The sequence below is a fragment of the Enhydra lutris genome, unplaced genomic scaffold, assembly GCF_002288905.1.
Source record: "Enhydra lutris kenyoni isolate GAN:26980312 unplaced genomic scaffold, ASM228890v2 scaffoldscaffold9, whole genome shotgun sequence".
Taxonomy (NCBI): Eukaryota; Metazoa; Chordata; class Mammalia; order Carnivora; family Mustelidae; genus Enhydra; species Enhydra lutris.
Genome location: NW_019154093.1, coordinates 5,629,018 through 5,649,237, shown reverse-complemented (window position 1 = coordinate 5,649,237; position 20,220 = coordinate 5,629,018). Strand labels below are relative to the sequence as shown.

Here is a 20,220-nt window from a genome sequence, read left to right as displayed (position 1 = left end):
GACTTTATGAGAAGAGGGGAAAGCAAGTGCAAAGTCCCTGAGGTGAGAGCATGGACCCTTGTGGGAAGAAAAGGCAGGAGGCAAGAGTGGCTGGGGAGAGAGGGGCAAGAGGGAAGCTCTATGAGGGAAGAGACCGTGTCTGTCCTGCGTCTGTCAGGTGGTAAATGTACAGTGAGTATTGGTTGAAGGAGTGAATCTTTGCTGGCGTCTAGGTCTGACCTGAGCTGGGCTAGGCCAGGACTGACCTCATCACTAATTGCTTGAACAGAGTGGCTGATTTAAGCTTTCCTTTTTGATAAGAACAATTTTCAAATCACCAACAGAGCTCATATAAAATTCAAATGTGCATTTGGGGGCATCAAAATACAAAGCTCTTTCCTTAGCATGTAAAAGAGCAGCACATCTGCTGAAGAGTAGGAAAAACAAAATGAAATTGCAGATGACCTTTGAATGCCTAATTTAAAGAAAAGTGTGTATTGAGCTTTTCCTGTAGCTATTTGGATTTCCAGCAGATGTCCAGTCTAAAGGTGCTGAAGGAATGAGAGGGTAGGCCATCTATGGAGGAAGAAAAGACTGCACCCAACTGCTGGTGACCATATGTTGTGTCCTCCCTTTGACCCTCAGGATGTCAGATTTTGTGTCTCATTCTGGATCTCAGGTCTTTCGACCCCTCCTCCTTCCCATGTCCTCCTCCTCTTCCTTGGTTTCTGAGGACTGAGTGCCAGGAATATCTCAGGGGTACACTCTTAAGGGACCCTACCCATCCCTCACCCAGGCCATCTAAGGCAAACCATCTCTGGTGTGGCCTCGGGTTCCGTCTGGCCTAGGGCTGATGAACATCGTCTTAAGCACTCAGGACCCTGAATGGACCTCCAGAGCTCTCTGCCCTCACCTGTGCTCCACTAATCCCTTTCCCCTTTCTCTGCTTTTTCATCTTACTAACTCCCCTTTCCTTTCTCATCTGGTACAGAAATCCTGGGAGAAATTGGACATGCATCCCCAAGTGCCTGGGGTCAGTAGAAACAGCCAACCCTGAGGACATTCATGGTTCAGGACCATGGATAGAGCTCATAGGCTCCTGCAGCACCAACCATTCACTTGGGTAGCTGACTCAGGGCACCTATGGGAAGATGGCCTTGAGAAACCCATTTTAAGATGGAGGGCAGGGGCTTATGTGACTAAGGGACTTGAACATATCCGTTCCTAGTAAGTTGCAAAACAGAGTTAAGAACCCAGACTCTCTGATTCTTTCCACTGCATCATGTTAATCCCCCCCCATTTTTTTCAGTTAATTTCCAAATATGAGTCACAGAAGGGCAGAGAGCTTAAGTTGCCTGTGTTCCTCAGGGATGAGGCCAGTTCTCCTATGGGTGTATGTAAAACAGCAGCCATGAACTTTTAAGGAATAGAGAAACAAATGAAAAGAAAGGGTACAGATGACAACTAGATGTATTAATCTATTTACTCAATAAATATTAACTGCATGTCTATGAAAAGCCAAAACCCATGTTGGGGATTTAATAGTGAATCAGATGTGCCATCATGAGGTGCACAGGTGGGTGGGAGAGACAGAGACATAAGCTTGGCTTCACATACTTTTGATAATTCTGTTGTTTCCCAGGTTAGTTTTTTTCTTCTTTTGGGAAAACCAGTGTGCACAGAATTCCTCATGTGGTCTCCCTTCTGATACCTCACTGTAGTGGGCTCAACCTTTAAAAGGCAGGCAGTGGAGCAGAAACCTAAGAGTTTGAGCTGAAGTGATTGATTCTTGAGTTGAAGGCCCTTGTAAGGCAAGATTCTTTGCCTGTGAGGTTGCTCTAGAAAGAGGTGTGACTGATCAGTATGGCTAAAAGAAGCATCTAGCCACTTTTTAGCCTCCCCCGCCCCCCAAACCATCTACCTATCCATGGAGAAGTGGTTAAGAAGGCAGAATTTGGTACCAGATTGCCTGGGGTTGAATCCTGTTTTTACCATTTATCAACTGTCTGACCTTAGGTAGATTACTTAACCTACCTAAGCCTCAGTTTCTGTGTCTATGAAATGGGAATCATAATAGTACCTATCCAATATAGTTGCAGGGATGGAATGCTGTAAAGCAATAAGAAAGCTTTTGGCACAAGAGGAATGTGTAATAATCTATTATTATTCGACTGAGCTCCATGAGGCCAGGGTTAGTGCCTGGGATACCACAGGTGCTCAATACTGTTTTTTAAAGATTAATTAATTTATTTTAGAGAAAGCGTGTGAATGGGTGGGGGGGTGCAGAAGGAGAGAGAGAGGGAGAGAATCTCAAGCCAACTCAAGCAGACTGAACGCAGAGCCCCATGCAGAGTTCAGTCTCATGACCCTGAGATCTTGACCCAAGCTGAAATTAAGAGTCAGATGCCCAACTGACTGAGCCACCCACATGCCCCTCAATACTATCTCTTAAGTGAGTCAGTGAATGACTCGAGCATTTGCTAAGACCTGAATTATTATGTTTCAGCCCCTGTGCTCAGCCACCTTGGGTCAAAACCACAACTCAAGTGTCTTCTCGGTTGAGGAGAACTCGATGCTAGCTCTCTGTATTTGCTCTGAAAGACCCAGCCCAGGCGTAGGACCAGCCTGGCAGAGGTGCCTGTCCCCAGATACCGCTGGCCCCCTCCTCTCTGTGCTGATGCGGGGACGTAGTACAACCTGATGGGTTAGAGGCTCTACCATCAGCAATGCAGAGATCCCTTTGCTGCTCCAGGATTCCCCATCAACATAATAAACAACCCCTGGCTGGTGTTGGCTCAAAATGATGACAAATGAGCTGCCTGTGTATTGCCAGGCAGGGAAAATCATATTTGGAACACAGTGGTGGCTTCTGTGTTAAGCATGTCTGGGAGAATCAGAGAGCCTGGGGGTAGAATTAGAAAGCTGAGCGGCATGGGATTACTCCCCCGGAACAATTGGATGTGGTACAGGGGCAGGCTGGCCGCCTCACCCTGTCTGCTGTGCATTGTTTTATACCTTTGCTGGATGCATCCCCAGCTCGAAAGGAGGGAGACCCTGTTTTGTTTTCATGTCCCTGAGGCACAGCAACTGCACTAATCTGTTTTCAATAAATCCCAGGCTCTGCCCCCAGTGCTGGATGCAGAGTGAAAAAAGGACCATAGCTTAGGAAGTGTGTCCCCTGATGGCATGTGGAAGCCTTGCAGTCCGGCAGAGGGAGGAGCCTGAGCTTGGCTCTCCAGCAGACCTGGGGTTGACTCTCAGCTCTTACACTGCTACCTATTTGACCTTGACCGTGTTCTTAATCCTTGACGACCTTCAGTTTCTTCACACGTAAAGTGTTAGGGATGGGAAATGGGACCATTTTGAGGGGTCATTGCAAATATTAGGGAGATAATGGTAGCAAAGCCTGTGAAGCCAGACCCACGCAAAAGCACAAGTCTTTCTGGGTTTGTTTTTACGTGCTGTCTGCTGCACCCCTGGGATCCAACAATGAGGTCTCCCCAAACTACTCGTTAAGTGGAGGGTTATTAAGACGGCCCATGCGTGTCTATCTCTATATTTCGCTGTGAACTCCTTGGGGACATGGAACACATTATACAAAATCCATCCTTCCCATCTTCCTACCCCCATACACATACAGGCTGGGACAAAGGAACCTTCCCCAGATTTGCTGAATGAGAAATTGCATTTGGTTGGATCTCTGGAGTTCTTGATAGAATCTAGGGGCTTCCTAACTTGGATAGGAGACAATTACATCTTTATTTTCACTGATTTCCTCTTGAGACTTGGCGTTTCTAGCAGTGATGAGTATAGGCAACAAAGTACAGCTGTATTAGCAGTATTTGTGAATTTGTCACTGATAAGATCACAGGTATTTTCATTACCTGAAAATACGGTTGTTGTAGCCAGCCAGAAATAACATTTATGGTTTGGACCACAGTATTTATCAGGCCCATTGCTAGATCTTATTAATAATGCATTAATAGGGGAGTGCCTGTATTACCAGATGACACATTTTCAAAATGTTTTGAAAACTGTATTTCAGTGTAATTGGTTTCCTTTGTAATTCTATATATTTTGTTTTATTTCAAACATTTATTTCATTAAAAACACTTATTTTATTCAAAAACATCATTTGTGAAGGCCTCATCAGGCTGCCAAAGAGGATCATGGCACAACAAAGGTGGAGAAAGTCTGGTGTAGAAGGTTTGGGAATCCTTTGACATAAATGACAAAGGTGGGAGGTTAGCATTCTATATCTATTATTCTAGAGAGTATTTCTAACTTTCATTAGAAGCTCCAAAATGGCAAAGAATTAGATAATAGGTCTCTACGAGGGGTGATTTTTCCCACCTAGGGGACATTTGGCAAAGTGTGGAGATATTCTTGGTTGGTTCAAGTGGGAGGTGCCCCTTGGCATTCAACCAGTAAGGCCAGGGACCCTGCTGAACAAGCTGTATGCTATATACAGAGGACAGTCTCCACAACAAAGAATCCTTCTGCCCGAATGCTGACGGTCCTGAGGCTGAGAAACCCTGGACTAGACTATCACATCATTGGTGGGAATTTCTCTGATTGTTAGGACCTCTAGGAAAAAAATAATCAACGTGAAACTTCATTAGAAACACCTGCACTAATTCTCTCGTCCAGCCCTAATGCACATCTGCTGTGTATACCAGGTGTTGGGCCCTAGGATTCCAGAAAGGGGAGGCATGGCCCTGGAGGAGCTCTGGGTCTGCCATTCAGCAGGATGTGTGACCCAGCTGACTGGTATGCAAAGTACAGCCACTATGCCCATCGCTACTGGGCACCTCTTGTCCAGGCTGATGTGCTGGGTGCTAAGGATCGTTGTGAATGTGACAGAACATGGTCTTTACCCCCACTGAATCCACACCTCTCTGGGGAGACATGTATGCCACGTGTGATGTTGGAAAGGCAGGGTACTGTGAGGCTGCGTGGCAGGGTGTGTGTTTGGGTGCCTGTTGGGCTGAGGATGACACACCTTAGGGTAGTGGTCCATAAGGTCTCCCTGGGGGTGGTGAGCTTTGACCTAGGACCTAAAAGATGAATCGGAGTTTTCCAGACCAGAGGATGTGGAAAGGATGCTTCAATCAGAGGGAGCGGCCACCAGTTTGAGACTCAGAGCGAGCCAAGGAACACGGAGCATCAAAGGAAGGAAATGGAGTCTGGCTTGGACTGGAGCATCCTTTAGGGGAAAGAGTTGCGAGAGCTGAAGACTGGACAGGAGCCGGGGCTGGCTCATGCAGGGAATGGATGTCTTGTGCACCATATTAAGGATTAAGAGCTTTATCTAGAGGAGCCATTGAAGGAGTGTAAGCAAGAGTAGCAGGCCATTTTTGTTTTGTTGAAAGACATAGACTGGAAAAGAAGAGCCAAGAAATCTGGAATTTGGTGGATGGCTTTTGGAGAGAGGGAGAAAAACAGGAAAGGACAAACCAAAGGAGGGAGGGAGAGAGGGAGAGGGTAGGGAGAGAGAGAGGAAGAGAGGAAAGGACAGACAGAGGGAGGGAGGGGTGGGGAGGGAGCAGGGAAGGAGCTGGGGAAGAAGAGAGGAAAGGACAGATGGAGGGAAGAGGGAGGAAGAGAGGAAAAGACAGATGGAGGGAGGGAGGAAGAGAGGAAAGGACAGATGGAGGGAGGGAGGAAGAGAGGGAAGGACAGATGGAGGGAGGGAGAGGGGGAGGGAGAAATTGCCCAGGAAACCAGGGAAGACTCCTCAGAGGAGGTGCTACGTGAAGTGAATCTGGAACAGGGAGTAAGATTAGCTAGGTGTAGAAGGCAGGGGAAGGGCATTCCAGGCCAAGCACTGTGAGGGCCTGAAAGGGCCCGGAGTGTTTGTGGATGATGAACTATTTGGCCTGAACCATGCTTGGTGTGTAGGGGAGAGGGGTGAACATGAGGCTCAGTGCCAGCATCTCCACAAGCGTGATCTCTGACCTGCTCCTGTAGGGTGATTACTGAGGGCCAGAGATCCTATGTGGCCCCTGTTCCCTCCATCTGTCCAGACATGGGGCCCTTGCCAGAAGGCATGTCTACAGCTGGGCCAGAGTCCCACTATAGACTTGGGGGCACAGGTGGCTCTCCATGTGGCAAGTGAGACACCCTCAGTAGACACGATGATCCGCCTCACACCTGGAGCTTTCCTCTGCATTTCCTCTTAGGGCGGCTTCATTAATTACATGGCTTTGACAAATCCATATTCAGCCCAGAGCGCACTCCCAAATTCCAGTCTACAGCCCTAATTGCCTTCTGGCCATCTCCGCCTGGATGTCCCACTGGCTTCTCCAACTAAATTTGTCCAAAATTGACCTTATCAGTCAACAAATATTTGCAGAATTGAATTGAATTTTCCTGCCAAACTTCTCAAAAGAGTTATCTCCTCAAAATTATCATTATTTGTAGACAACATGATTGTGTACCTAAAACACCCAAGGGAATCAACTGAGAAAATCTTTGGAATTAATAAGAGTTCAGAAACCCAGTTGGATGTGAGATGAATATATAAAAATCAATAGGTTTTTCTGTATACCTGTAAAAAAACAGCTAGAAAAATAAAATAATGGGGAAAAGGTTATTCACTAGAGCAAGGAAAAGTGCATAAAATGTCTGGGAACAACCTTAACAAGATGTGACTGGACCTCATATAAAGAAAAGTACAAATCTTTATGGAAAGATGAGCTGGTATTTATTGATTACGTATCATATATTAGTTACTATCTGAGCATTTAGCAATTTAGTAGGTATTATCACATTAAACTATGTAGTCATCTTTGAAGTAGGTGTTAATTTTAAAGATGTCAAAACTAAGGTTTAAACAGTTTACATAAAGCTCCCATCAAGTATTAAGTGGCAAAATGGAAATTTGCATGCAAGGTTTTTGCTTCCCAAACCTATGCTTTTAACCTTTGCCTAAGCCACCTCCCCAGGAAACCCTAAATACATGGAAAAATGAAGTTGGAAGGTGTCATCTGAATGTTATAAAAAGATTAATTCATTTCACCCATCTGTTCATCCCCACAGTGGGTACTGAATGTCTACAATGGGCAAGGACTGATAAGGTGGTAGAGATAAAAATATGCATAGTTTTTAAGAGAGTCTGCAGATGGAGAAGCCACATAAGTGTGTCATCATGTCACCATTGGTGAAGGCAAGGATATTCACAGTGGATGGCTAGCAAGTAGGGGAGAGGGTTCCAAGATGGCTGCTTGCAGGAAGGAAGGAGTCTCAAAGTAACTGTAGTCAGTTGGGTGAAGGAACCAGAGTGCAAGCATCCCAAGCACAGAGAGTTGGATGGGCAATTAATATTTATGAATTCATTCATCCAACCAGCAACTCTTCTGGGAGCATCTGCTCTGTGCCAGTATGAGTCTGGGAGCTGGAGATAGAGCAGAGAACAAAACAGCAACTCTGCTCTCATGAAGATGGCATTCTAATGGGAAGGGGCAGAAAATAAACAGGAAGATCGACGGCAGTGGGTGCTAAATGATTCGGAGAAAAATAAAGCAGGAAGCTAGAGCACCTGGTCTGAAAGCAGGGAGGCCTGGATTTTAGGTAGGGTGGGCTCCGAGGAGGTGATATTTGACTCCAGAGCTCAAGGAAGTGAGGGAGTGGGTCGCAGGGCTCTTGAGGGAAGAGGTGTCTGGACGGAAGTGTCCCAAGTTGGGCATGTGATGGGATTAAGGAGTGACCTGGAGGCTGCATGGCTGACTGTGGGAATAAGGAAACAAGAGACAGGAGAGGAAATCAAGAAGCAGAGGGGTGTCCATTGTGGGAGGGCTATGAAGGGCCAGGACTTGAGCTTTTATGCTGAGGAAGATGAGAAGCCAGCCCATCTTCAGTAGAGTGGTCTTTCTAAAAGTATGACCAAGAAAGAGACAAGTCGATGTCACTGCTTACAAAACTGAACATTTTAGTCTACAAGAAAAATCAAAACAATGCAAAAAGTGCACAGCCATGTAGACAATGATATTTGCAACAAATATGACAAAAGAGTAAAATCAGATTCTATGAAGAGTTATTACAAGTTGGTAAGAAAAGAGGAAAATTGTAGGAACCTATGGAAGACTTAAGTACATAAAATTTAGGAACCTGTGTATGTCAAACACCATAAAATTAAAAGGCCAAAACAGTGACAAATGTGTTTGTAGTACCTGTGAGGCCTAAAGGACGAAAATGTATAAGTCAAGAAGGAAAAATAAACACTGCAGTGGAAAATTTAGCCAAAGATTTCATCAGATGGTTCCCAAAGGGAGGATTTAAAATTATTAGGGAAAGTTGAAAAATTCTTGAATCCAAGTTATAAAGAGATGTTAAATAAAACAAGATAGCTTTTTTTTTAGGGGGGGGTACCTGTCAAGTAGGAAAAAACTTTTCAATAAGAGAACACACAATGTGAGTGAAGATGGCTTGAGATAGACATTCATGGGCATGGCTGTTGAGAATGGAATTGGAATATGTTTTTCAGAAAGTATTTGGAAGATCCAGAGCCAGAGCATCACAAAGGCTCATACCCTTTGACTCAGTATGTTGCACTTTTGGAAGTCTATCATTGGGAAATCATCCCTCCCCAAAAATGCATGAACAACACCCCAAAGCATTTAATTCTCCAGGATTGTTCTTGAGCCTGAAGTGGGTCTTGGCCATGTCTGGTAGCTGCACTGACTAGAGAGAGTTATGGGTAAATGAAAGTAGCCCATCCTGCGAACAGTGAAAGATAGGCAAGTTGCCCTGGGATCAAAGTGCATAGCAGCATTCCCGCATTAGAAGTGAGGAAAAAAGAATACAAAAAAACTCATTTAAAAAGATACAAGTACCCCTGTGTTCACTGCAGTGTTACTTACAATAGCTGAGACATGGAAGCAGCCCAAGTGTCCATGGGTAGATGAATGGATAAAGGAGATGTGGTGGATATAAGCATGAACTATTACTCAGCCATGAAAAAGGATGACAGCTTGCCATTTGCAATAACCTGGATGGAAGTTGAGTCTATGATGCTAAGTGAGATAAGTCATTCAGAGAAAGAAAAATGCCATGTGATTTCACTTATGTGGCATTTAAGAAATAAAACCAACAAAAAAGGGGACAAACAAAAAGAGATTCTTAAAGGCAGAGAACAAAATGGTGGGATGGGGGAAATAGGTGAAGGGGATTAAGGAGGACACTTGCCATGATGAGCACTGAGTAACATATAGAATTGTTGAATCACCGGAGCACACACCTGAAACAACTGAACTGTATGTTAACTCTACTGGAATTAAAGAATAATAACAATTAAAAAAAAAAAAAGAATGAAGAACAGGTAACCCTTTTCTTGGAAGAAATTCAGATTCTTATAGGCATGAAAGGACATTTAGCCCCTTTGGCATGGATTCCCTCTCTACTAGCCTTTCAATCTGGAATGGCTTCTCTCTGGGTTATAATTCCTCAACTCACTAACAAACATGTGATTTCAGGGAGACTTCCCAATGAGTCAGGCTTCTAGCACTATCTGTCTCCAACAGTGCCTGCCACAGAGGTCAGCCAGCCTCCTATGGACAAGACCACCACCCCCAACCTTGAACCCAAAGCTGTATATGGTTACAGTGTTAAGTGAACATTTGTTCTGGGAGTCTGGCCATGGAAGAACATTTTCCACTGCACTGACCAGCATTCATTCTGTCACCAGAGCTTACAAAGTATCCAGGTCTTATTTAAAACAGAAAAAAAAAAAAAAAAATCCAGAAACAATTTAAATGTCTGACAGTGGGAGAATGTCTGAGTAAATTTTAGTTTAACCACAGACCGGAATGTTGTGCATCCATTTAAAAGGCTTTTTATAACAGATTCAATATCTTGGGGGAGAAGCTCGTGTTATAATGTTTATTGAATTGTTGCAAAAGAAAACAGAGAAATGATCTGTGTGGCCATGAGCAGGGGAGTGGTTGAATACATTGAGATACATCCATGCTGTGGAATATTACACCTTTATATAAAAAATAAGTTAGATATGTATCTCCTGACCTAGAAGGTGTCCCTGACGTACTGTTAAGTGAGAAAGCACATTGCAGAGAAATGAGCTAATGTAGGATCTCATTATTATAAACAAAATAATAAAAATTCTCCCAGAATGTGTCCATTTGCTTGCATGAGAGTGGAGAAGGTTGGCGAGGGACACATAGCTGCCTGGTCACTTTGGATTGGATGGGAGGGAGAGAGATAGGAGATCAGTTTTTTTTTTATATGTCTTTGTTTTGTATATATGCATATCTACGTATATCAGAAAAGCACCTTGCCTTTGTAATTTAAGACAAGAATAATTTACTGAAGAAGGAGCACACACAATTGTATATACAGTATTAGTTGCACAGTGTGAAATGCATCTGGAAAAATAGGGAAAAAAATGAAAATATAAATAGCAGTTGCCTCTGGAAGGAAAGTACAGTTATAATGTTTCCTCTTTTATATCCTTTCCTGTATTTTCCAAATCCAATGAGCAAAATGTATAAATTATTATTTAAAATATACTGCCTTCCACCAGTCCATCTTGCCTTTACTTAACTGTGATCGGGCTTCTGTCCGCCTTGCCTCCTGCCACCTGCCTTTGCTGAAATTCATGTATCCATTCAGCACATACTTATTGAATTCTTTGCATTGGGGATGCAGCAGGATCCAGGACAAATTTCCCACTCTCAACATTCTACTTCCAGAGGGACCATTGAGACATCAAACTGAGTGACCTCACCCCAGACCCTCATCTTAGCCTGTCTGTGGTGCTCAACAGATTGAGTCAAGTTCTCCTGCGTGGAAATGCCCTCTGGTTCTCCTCCCGCCATTCTTCCTGCCTCTCTGCCCCCTATTCCATCACCTTTCTTTTCCCCATCCATGGAAAGTGTTCCCAGGGGCTCTGTTGGGAGCCCCTTCACTTCTTTCTCTGTAGAAGTCCATTTAGAAGTAGAAGTAGAAGTAGAAGTCTGATTCTGAATCAGAAATAGCAGATCTGTGCCTTTCTGAGCCAAGGCAGCAGCCCCGGATGCTGGGGATGGTGGTAAATGTTGGTATCATTGGTTGTCTAGTATATGGATGATAGTGGCCTTTACGGTGTGGCCCCTGTGGGCTCTGTACTTCAGATGCACTCTGTGTGTCCCTGGGTGCCCACATTGGAGTGTATGCTTATGTCCGGTCTAAGATCTGGGTCCCATGGCCCATCACCAGGTCTAACCTAGGGGAATGAATGAATGAACAAATGAATGAATGAATGACATAATACAGTGACATCAACAGGCAGATTTTAGAAACGAGTAGATCTGGTGTCTGTGTCGATGAGGGGAAGTTTAGGAAAGTGAATTATGGGGCTCCTTTGAAGATTTATTACATTATTATTGTGACTAAATATTTTTCTGTTTTCTGGGCCACTTATGTCTTCTTTTGTAAACTAAGTTGTTCAAGACCCTGTCTGATTTTTCAGTTATAGTGCTTGTTGTTTTCTATTGATTTGCCAAGGTTTTTTGTATATTAAGGGAATTACTTTTGTGCCTAACATTTTTGTATCCTTTTCTCTTCTGTTTCTATTTTTGACATATACATACTTCTTGCACAAAACTATCAGGCTTGTAGTATTTTCCAGTTTTTCTGCTCAGAAAAATAGACCAGATAATTATTTGCCTATATATTTTTTCTAATCATTTTTTTGGCTTGATTTTGTTTTAACATCTAACTCTTTTCTCCATCTGGAATTTATTTTAGTAGATGGTATGATTTGAGGAGGTAGCAGTTCTTTTCCCAGTTAATTTGGTGACTATGCAGAAATGTTTATATCTTCTCTCATTGATTATTTTAATGTTGCCTTGTACGTATTTCAGTTTTTATGTGTGTTAAGATTGTTCCCACAATACTGTTTCATGTTCTGCCTGTCTGCTCTTAGACCACCATTCTGCTGTTTTCATCAGCATTATTTGGTGATTCTGGTTAATATCTTGCAGAAGGAGGATACTGCATTTACTACCTTTTCAAAAAATATGCATTGTCTGTGACCATCTATTTTTCCACTTAAACTTAGGTATCGTTTTACCAAATTTAAAACAGGTCATTGGGCTTTTGATCAGAATTGCATTTAGCTTACAAATTAACTTTTCAAAAGGTTAATATTCTAAATTAACCTTTCAGTAGTTCGTCTTTCTGCTCAAGATGACATTACGTCTCTTCAATTATTCAGTTTTTAAAAATTGCTCTCTAAAAGGCATTTTCATACAGTGCCTACTCATTTTTTACTGAACTCATTTCTATGTCTTGCATGCATTTTGTAGTTATCATAAAGAAGAACTTTTTTCTTTATATTTTTAACCATTACTGGCATATGGAAATGGTATTGATTTTGTAAACTTATTTTGCATTTGGCTACTTTACAGAGTTTTTTTTTGTTATCAGTACTAACAGCTTTATAATTGATTTCTTTGGGTTTTGGGTATATTAAAATATCATTTGCAAATCTTTTTTTTTTTTTTTTTTGGTGGGTGTTTATGTGTGTGTGTTACATGAGTTAGCTCTTCCAATAAGTCATGAACCCTCACAGGTGACAGTAACATTTCTATCTCATTCCTGATCTTAATCAGGTGTTTCACTGTAACTATGATGTTGGTTATTGTTTTAAAATGGATGCTGTATCATGGTAAGGAAATCTTTTCCCTAATTGCAAAAGCTTATTTTAATCAGGGTTACCCGTCTAATTTTATTAAATGCGCATTTAGCATTTATTCAGAAGACTTTAACTTTTTTTCTCCTTTAATGGGATACTTTGTGTTAAGAGACTTCTCAATAGTAAAGTCATTTCAGAGATTAACTGTCCTTTGTCAGTTAATCCCTAAATGGGCTTTAAAAATAGTGTTGAGTCCATTTGTCAGCATCAGAGTTAAGGAGGGGGGTGTGTGACATGGCTGCTCACGTGTGAATCCCTTTTGTGAGTAGCAGTGTGGTTTGGGCTCCATTCCTTAATTTCTCTTTGCCTTAGTTTTTTGTCTGTAAGTGGAGATGATATTGATAGTATCCATCTTGAAGGGCTGTTGGTGAGGTTTAAACAACTCAGTCTACACAGAGTTCTTGGAAGAGTGTCTAAAACACTCACTAAATACAAGCCATATATTAATTATTAGAAATTTATTAGAAATTATTAGAAATTTGCCGTGTGCCTGATACTGAGTTTGGGGTGTGGATTTAGAGATAGGAAAACTCACATATGGTCTCTCTTCTCATGGAGCTTACAGTGTGACAAGAAGAAGATCCTTGTGAAATAATGACATGGAAACATAGAAATTTGCTTCTATGATAAATGCTATCAAGGAGAGGTTATGGTGTCATGAGAACATGTAATAGGGGTGTTGAGCTAGTCAGGGAGAGACACTGGACTGAGATCTGAAAGATAGATATGCCCAGAAGGTAGGGAAGAGTTTTCTAGGAAAAGAGAAAAACATATGCAAAGGTCCTGTGGTCGTGCAAGGAAGATAGTGTGGCTCGTACAAAATTTGAGAGGGTGGCGTTTGACTGGAACGCTAGCAGACACTGGGTTTGAGAGGACAGTAAGGGCAAAACCATGCAGAGACCCTCCCAGGCTTACAAGTGATTTCCTTCCTTACTGAACAGCAATGAAGAGTCATGGAAGGTTTGATGTAGGTTGTGGGGAGGGGAGTAATCTGATCAGATTTCTGTTTTAAAAAGACACCCCTGGCTGCAGTGTTGGCAAGGACCAGAGTAAATGTGGTTGACCAGTTAGGAGGTTGTTATGGCAGTCCAAGAGAGAGACTGGTGTGGACGGGGAGGTGGGGAGTGGAGGTAGAGACAGGATGGTGGATTGCTTGGGAAGTTGTGATGGAGAGGAAGATGTCAGAGGAGAGGGAGGGAGGGGGACATCACAAGCCTGAGCATCCCAAAGGAGATGTTGGGGCTGGAGCTCAGAGGGAAGTACAGCCTGCACTGTGAAGTTGTGGGTTGTCAGTGGGCAAATGGGGAAGTCCTCCAGTCTAGACAGAGAGGAGGAGAGGCCCCAACACGGAACCTGGAAAAGGGCCAGAGGAAGAACAGAGGGTGTAAAGAAGGAGAAGCAGTGGTATAGGAGAGAGCTTTAGACCACACTGCTCTAAGTGTGGTCCCCAAGAATCAGTATCATTGCATCACTAGGGATCCAGTGAAGAGGAACAGCCTTTGGCCCCAGCAGGATGCTGTCCATCGGAAGGTCAGAGTTCACATTTCCACCAGCCACCCAGACAGTGTGCATGCATGGTGAAGTCCGAAATGCTCTGGCCTGACAGGAGTGTTTCCAGAAGGAGGGTGTGTGTGAGCAACAGTCTTAGAGGCAGCAGAGACAGAGGTCTGTTAAAGGGAAGACTGAAAAATAGCCACTCGACCCATCAGTGACCGTAGCACACCTGCTTGGGTGGATCAGTAGGGCTCGAAGGCAGAAGTGACAGGTCTAGAGAGTGAGTGGGAAGTAAGGAAATGGAGACAGAAAGTATGGCCAGATTGTGTTTTCTAGAAATTTGGCAGTGAAAGGGAAGAGAGAGACAAGACTTGAGGGAGTGCTTTGGGAATTATTTTCTTGGTTATGGAGTGAATGGGAAGAATGGGAAGGCTCCAGTGGAGAGGAAATGATTGGACATGTGTAGTGTATGCAGGAGAGAGACAGGGGTCAGGTTCTTGATGGGGAGGGGGGATTTGATTCCAAGGGCAGATGGGATGATGGAGCAGGGGTGGTTCCTTTGTTGGGAGAAGGAGGACAACCTGGGGAAGATTGGATGGGTGCAGAAATGGGAAGTGGGGCACGGGACCAAGGGATTCCCCCTTGTGGCTTTGTTTTCTCTGCCAGGTGGGAGGAGAGACAGGAAGCTTGGAGGAGGGGCCTGCAGAGTCAGGAGAGCCTGGAAATGGAGATGGTTGCAAATCATCATTCTGGCATATGACGTTCTAGACGGGAAGCCTGTGTTCTGCCCCGTCTGGTGACTTTTAGTTCCAATTCTTTGAGCCTCACTTTCTTACTGCACACTTGTTCTGAGGCTCGTCCAATGATGCACATTTTGTCTTCCGCACAGTGCATGACACAAGCAAACCTAGGCTCCCTTTGTCACCCATCCTTCTCTCCCTCTGTGCCCAGCCTGGGATAGCCAAGGAAGCCCGTGGGAAAGCAGGTGGACATTGTTCCCATTTCTCTGGAAGCTTCTAGGAATTCTTCTGGCCACACTGACCTCCTCCCTTTCTCTCTCCCAGGTCAAAACTGCACGTTCCAACTGCAAGGTCCCAACGGGACAGTTGAGAGCCCAGGGTTCCCGTATGGCTACCCCAATTACGCCAACTGCACGTGGACCATCACCGCAGAGGACCAGCACAGGATCCAGCTCGTGTTCCAGTCCTTTGCCCTGGAAGAGGACTTTGATGTCCTGTCGGTGTTTGATGGCCCGCCCCAGCCAGAGAACCTGAGAACCAGGTACTGTCTGCTCTCCTCCCCACAGCCGACAGCGGGGCCCCGAGCCAAGCCCGCTTGCCAACAAAACCCTCTGTTCCTATGGGCTCTGCCCTCAGTTCCTCTGCTTTCTTTTTTTTAAAGATTTATTTATTTATTTATTTATTTATTTGACACAGAGAGAGAGAGAGAGAGATCACAAGTAGGCAGAGAGGCAGGCAGAGAGAGAGAGGGAAGCAGGCTCCCTGCTGAGCAGAGAGCCCGACTCGGGGCTCAATCCCAGGACCCTGAGATCATTACCTGAGCTGAAGGTAGAGGCGTAACTCATTGAGCCACCCAGGCGCCCTAGTTCCTCTGCTTTCTTTACATTTCCAAATTCCTTTCTCCAGCTTAGAAGTGCCCAGTAGGTGGGACTGATGGGTAGTGTACTTGGGAAGATGAGATAGAAGACACAAAGTGTTATAGAGAAAACCAAGTCTTTCTATTAAGACAGATTTTGTATGGATTTGTGTGTATGTGTATATATCTATTGGTGTGGATTCTTTGCATGCCTGGAGATCTTTTTCCTCCCCCTGGACCCAGCAGATACATGTTGAAGGCCAATAGTGATCATGGCTTACATCCTGTACTTGAAAACCATCAATACTTTGTTGGAATTTGCCTTGCATTTACATGGACTTGACTGGCAGTGTAGAATCAAGAGTTTGGGGGTAGGGGCACCCGGGAGGCACAGTTGGTTAAGGTCCGAGTCTTGATTTCAGCTCAGGTCAGGATCTTGGTGTCGTGAGATTAAGCCCTGCATTGGACTCAGTGCTGAGTGCGGAGCCTGCTTGTGATTCTCCCTCTCCCTCTGCCCCTCTACCTACTCCCTCAAAAAGGAGTTTGGAGCAAAGTTCCCACTCTCTCAAACCCCATCCTGGTCATTGGAAGAGAAAACTCTGGAGAGGGCTTTCCTGTCCTGCTGGGCTGTCTCCCAAGGGGGAGAGAGTTCCCTTTGAGGAGGGAGACAGACGGCCAAACTTGTCTGGGACAGAGGTCAGGCCCCAGAGTTCTTGCTCTCCAGCTTTTCTTGACCTGGTGCATGGCTGTGCTCCGTGGCCAATGGTGTCCTGGTTGTGCCAGCCAGGCTTTGGGCTCCCCAGGGAGCCAAAGGGTTAGTGGCTTCCCAGCCAAGCCCCGGGGAGCTTGGGGTGCTAATGAGCAGAACAGTAATGAGCCATTCCCTGGCAAGTGCTTTAACTCTTGAGGCTTTGTTTAAGATGCTCTGTGCCCTTAGCTCGTGAGCTTCTGGAGCAGGGTCACAAACAGCATTTATAGGACAGCACCAGCTGTCTCCTCTCCCACTCGCTGCCCTCTCAGGGCAGTGCAGAGGTGAGGCTGCCAAGCCTGCTACAGGGGTAGGGGCACCTGGGGCCCCTCTGACTAATAGCTCCTCCTGGACAAGGCTGGGCTTATCCATCCCTCCTGGACAATCAGAGGGTTTGGCGCATGGTAGGTCTTCAGTGACACTTGGCGGGGGGACAGGGACTGCCGTCCTCTTCACTAGTTCACTGCGCAACTAAGTCATGAGCACCCCTTATGTTCTAGACGCTGGCCTGGGTGCAGGGGATGTGGCAGCAAGCACAACACAGCCACTGTCCTCACGGGGACTACCTGCTCATGGGGGCAGCGGGCGTGGATGTGAATATGTGAGCTGAGCGTTCAAGGGCATCAGAGCTCGAGATAAAATGGGGGGACTGGGGCTGGAGAGGCTGGATGAGGTCGCAAGGGAGCAAATCCTCACCACTAGGTGCTGAGCTCAGGTGGCACCAACCGTGGGGCCCCTGTGTAGACTTTTGATGGACAGTGAATGAAGCTGAAAGGTGGAAAGGCTAATGGGGTGCTTCGCTCGGGTGTGGACAGCTGGAGGCTTCCTTTGGTTCTGTGTCCTGGAGCTGTTCCAACTTTTCTTGCTCTAAGGTCCTCACGGACGTGGTCAGACCTCTGCTTTCTGATGCTTGGTTTGCTCACTGTGAGAGTGAAATCCAGAACACCCACTGGAGTTGGGGGACTGGTCTGGCCTGGAAGGGTGGGGAGGCGGTCCTGGAAGGGAAGGCCCTGGATGTGTTTCTGGCCCCAGCGCAGCCCACTCTGGCCAGCCAGCGTGTGTGAGGAGGAGGGCCCCGGGGTTTGTGGCTTCACTAGGTCCCTGCTTGTGTTCTCCCTTTCTGGGATCTTCCCAGTCTGCTCATTTCCTTTCATTTCAGTAGCCAAGAGCCTACAGGCTTGGCAGAGGGGAAAGAGGGCTGTGCCTCTTGGGGTCCCTGCAGCTAGAGGAACTCCCAGCTTGGAGGACCCTGGGTGGGGAGATGACCCCAGAGGGCAGCCCAGATAGCAGGAAGGAGTGGGATATGCATGAGTTCCTTGAAGGTTGTGGAATGGAGCTCCTTCCGAGAGTGGAGGGGGCGGACAGCAAGTGTGTGTTTGGTGGGGACTCCTGGGTCCTCATGAATTTTCATGTTTTTGCATGGTTATTAGTCTCTTCTGGTTTTCTTCTTACTCATGAATCAGTTTCTACATGTATGTTTGTCCAGGAAATCATCTGTTTTATGGAGATGGTCAAGGGTCTCAGGCTAGAGTCATACAGTTTCCCCACCTCTCTGGGATCTGGGAGCACACTTCTGTCTGGCGTTTGCTCCCACTTGTTTGTGTTTTGTTTCTTTTTACTCAATTAGTCTTGTCACAAGTTTGCCTGTTTTATTGGTCTTTTTAGCATTCAACCTGTAGGCGTATCAATTTTATTCTTTCTCTATTATCTAACTGATACATTTCTGCTTTTATCTTTATTCATCCTTTTCTCTCTCTTACCTTGGGCCAGTGTTGCTCTTTTGCTGATTTCAGAATTGAATCAGTTTCATTATTTCTTGTTTGGAAACAAAAACCTTAAGAGCATTTTCCCCCAAGTATAACTTTGACCGTATCCCATAAATTTTGATGGATAGTCATTATTTTAGGAGGAGTCTCTAATTGTGGTTTTGTGCCTTCCTAAACTCTAGGGTTTTTTTTCTCTCTCAGATTTTCCAGTAACTTTTTTTATACTTAAAACATTATTATATAGTTGTATTGCATTATGATCAGATCATGATTTCTACTTTGGAGAATTGGCTGACTTTTTCCCCCACGGTATAAGATCGCTTTTTTGTAAGTGTTCTATAAGCATTTAAAAGAAATAATTTTTGTGAAAAAATTTGTGTCATTAGCATTATGCAGGTTTTCTAATTTCTAACCGCCTGATGAGGTTTGTCAAGGATAAGCAGTGCATTGTTTTCACATCTGCACTCTTGTTTGTCAATTTATCCTTTTATTTCTAAGTTTTTACTTTATATATTTTGGTGCTGTACTCTTCAGCACATCAGTATGTTTAAACATTAGATATTAGGAGTGAATTTTATGTATTTTTTTCAATACAAAAGTTATCTTTAGTCCTCTAGGTTTTTTTTTTTTTTTTGGTCTTAAATTCTACTTTGATGCTAATATAACCACCTTCGTTTCTTTGGGGTTTGTATTTATTGGGTCCCCCTCTTTCCCAATTGCTCTGTTTTTAATATTTCTGCTATTATTTTAGTTATGTCTCTTAGGACATCATATCATTGGACTTTTTTTTTTAAGAATTAAAAAAATTATTTATTTAAGAGGGAGAGAGAGAGATACAAGAGAGAACACAAGCCATGGGGTGGGGGGAGAAGGAGAGAAATAAGAGACTCCCTGATGAGCAGAGAGCCTGACACGGGGCTCTATCCCAGGACCCTGGGATCATGACCTGAGCCAAGGGCAGGCACTTAAGGACCTAAGCCACCCAGGTGCCCCTGGATTTTTATTTTTAAACCTTCACTGAGAGTCTGTTCCTTAGTAGGAAAGCTTAATCTACTCAATTTTTTTGATGACAACATATATGTTTGTTCCAGTGTAATACTTAATGCTTTCTGTTCTTAAGTTTCCTTATTCTTATTTACTATTATTTCCTTTTCTCTACTTTCAAGTACAAGTTTTCTTTGCCTTTTCTGTGATTTTGGTTCTACTAGTGGTTAAGTTACTTCGTGAGAACATATTTTTAAAAAAGATTTTATTTATTTATTTGACACAGAGAGAACACAAGAAGGGGGGGAGCAGCAGGCAGAGGGAGAGGGAGAAGCAGACTCCCCACTGAGCAGGGAGCCTGACACGGGGCTGGATCCCAAGACCGTGGGATGACCTGAGCCAAAGGCAGATGCTTAACCGACTGAGCCACGCAGGCACTCCCAAAAAAACATTTTAAGGTGTATTTCTCTGTCAACATTTTGCCTGGCTAGGCTTTTTCTTAACTGGGTCATACCGGCACTGCACCTTGTAGAAATTCCTTAGTGTTAGTAGCATGTAGGTATCTTTCTTTTTTTCCTAGTTCCCAGAGCAGATGTTTATACTGACTCTTTTTAATACACCTCTGATTATTTCCATGAGAACTTAGGGGCTCAGGTTGAAGGGGAGTATAACATGTTGGCTTGGCTATCCATCTTCAACTGGAAGTTTCTCTTAGGATTTTTATTCTTTTGATGCTATTGTGAATAGAATTATTTTTTATTTTATTTTATTTTTGGATTATTCACTGCTAATATATAGAAATACAGTTGGTTTTTGTACATTGGTCTTATGTCCCATGACCTTGCCGAATTGTTATGAATACTCCTAATTTTTTTTTTAATCTGTGAATAGATGTTTTTGTTTTTCTCTTCCAATCTAGACTTCTTTTAGTTCTTTTTTTTTTTTTTTTTTTTTTTTTTTTT

The 20,220-nt window shown here is 44.1% G+C and overlaps 1 protein-coding gene across 1 annotated transcript in view; it reads left to right on the top strand.

The window, feature by feature from the left end:
- Positions 1 to 20,220, top strand: part of LOC111143057 (CUB and Sushi multiple domains 2) — a 614,630-nt gene that overhangs the window by 43,723 nt on the left and 550,687 nt on the right. The window contains exon 2 of the mRNA XM_022496499.1: positions 15,229 to 15,445. Coding sequence (XP_022352207.1) covers positions 15,229 to 15,445 — 217 coding nt within the window. The remainder of the gene's footprint in view (positions 1 to 15,228; positions 15,446 to 20,220) is intronic.